Raw genomic sequence first — 1,478 nt, forward strand, 5'->3', positions numbered from 1 at the left:
ACTATCTATTTGTACATGGTGTGTGTTGATAATATCAATAGGCGATGCATCCTTGAGGCTTAGACACTACATACTTTAGAGGCTTGATAGTCCTCTGTAGTGGGTGGTCGTCATGGAGGGGCTTAGACATCACACAAGGTACTTTAGAGTGGGTAATACCGGAATACAATTCATCAGGATGCAATGGATATATTAGAGAATTGTGATGTATGTCAGCAACATGGATCCATCTCGCGATGCTATGAGCTACAAATGACACCCATTCTGGAGGTGGAGCTATTTGATGTGTGGGATAATTTATTAAATGGGCCCATTTGTGATCTCCTATGGGAAAAAGTATATACTTATGGTAGTGGAATATGTGTCCAAATGGGTTGAGGCAATACCTTTGCCTGAGAATGATGGCAAAAGTGTTGTTGGTTTTGAAGAAAAATGTCTTCTCAAGGTTTGACACACGCGGAGCTATCATCATGATGGTAGTTCCAACTTTTGCAATAAGGTATTCAATACTCTTCAAGATAAATATGGGGTTAAAAACACAAGGGGGCAACACCTTATCACCTGCAGACGAGTGACCAAGTGGAGGTATCAAATAGGAAAATAAGCATATCCTGGCAAAAAGCAGTAAATGCCAACAGGACAAATTGGGAAAGAAAGTTAGATGATACTCAATGGGCATATCAGACAACTTTCAAGATGTCTATTGGTATGTCTACATATCAATTAGTGTTTGGAAAGACATGTTATTTGCCAACTGATCTTGAGCATAAGGCACTCTTGGCTTTGATGAAGTTGAACCTTAGCTGGACTGAAACTGCAAACTTGAGACTGGATAAGGTCAATAAGATGGATGAGTTCCTCTTGAGAGCATATGAGAGGTCTCCACTGTACAAAGAGAGGATCAAGTTGTATCATGATAATCATATTATGAAAAGAACCTTTATTCTTGATGATTAGGTGTTACTTTTCAACTCTAGTCGTTGTCTTTTCCTGGGTAGTTGAGATTGAAATGCTCTTGACTTTTTAAGGTAACTAAGGTATTTCAATCGGGTGCTATTGACCCTGAAATGAAAAGGGTGAGAAATTCAAGGCCAAATTCAAGGCCAATGGTAAACAAATCAAAACATACTTGGGTGATACAAAAGAATATAAATAGTGAAGGAATGTAAGCTAAGCTTGATGAAGTTTGAGTAATCAGGTAACCTGTGTCACACTATGAGGAAAAATTATTCGTTTCTTGGGAGGCAACCCAATATTGTAATTATAATAGGTAGTTTACTTTTTCTCATTTTTCTTTGTTTTTATAGAGTCACTGGGTTTTGATGTGTGCTTGAAGGATTTGAACAAAGAATTGTAGAACTGAGTGAAAACATCTCTTCACATGAAGTCCAACGAGCCATGCTACCTTCACGAGCAATTTCACGGTCTTTCATCCTCAACAACAGCCTAAGGAGTCTACTGTAATTTGCCATAAATTT

The 1,478-nt window shown here is 38.2% G+C and overlaps 1 protein-coding gene across 1 annotated transcript; it reads left to right on the forward strand.

Annotated features, from left to right (window-relative positions):
* The first annotated feature begins 346 nt into the window (after positions 1 to 346).
* LOC107030062 lies at positions 347 to 957 on the forward strand. The gene is made up of 2 exons (XM_015231467.1): positions 347 to 445; positions 544 to 957. The coding sequence occupies exons 1-2, from the start codon at positions 347 to 349 to the stop codon at positions 955 to 957; spliced, it is 513 nt and encodes a 170-aa protein (XP_015086953.1).
* The last annotated feature ends 521 nt before the right edge of the window (positions 958 to 1,478 follow it).

The sequence above is a fragment of the Solanum pennellii genome, chromosome 9, assembly GCF_001406875.1.
Source record: "Solanum pennellii chromosome 9, SPENNV200".
In the NCBI taxonomy this organism is placed as follows: domain Eukaryota; kingdom Viridiplantae; phylum Streptophyta; class Magnoliopsida; order Solanales; family Solanaceae; genus Solanum; species Solanum pennellii.

What these genes read in the sequence shown, in the direction of transcription:
- LOC107030062 (XM_015231467.1), top strand. Translation starts at nt 347, where the DNA reads ATGGTAGTGGAATATGTGTCCAAATGGGTTGAGGCAATACCTTTGCCT. An exon ending in AAGAAAAATGTCTTCTCAAG is followed by an intron (nt 446 to 543) that starts GTTTGACACACG and finishes TAAAAACACAAG; the next exon opens with GGGGCAACACCTTATCACCT.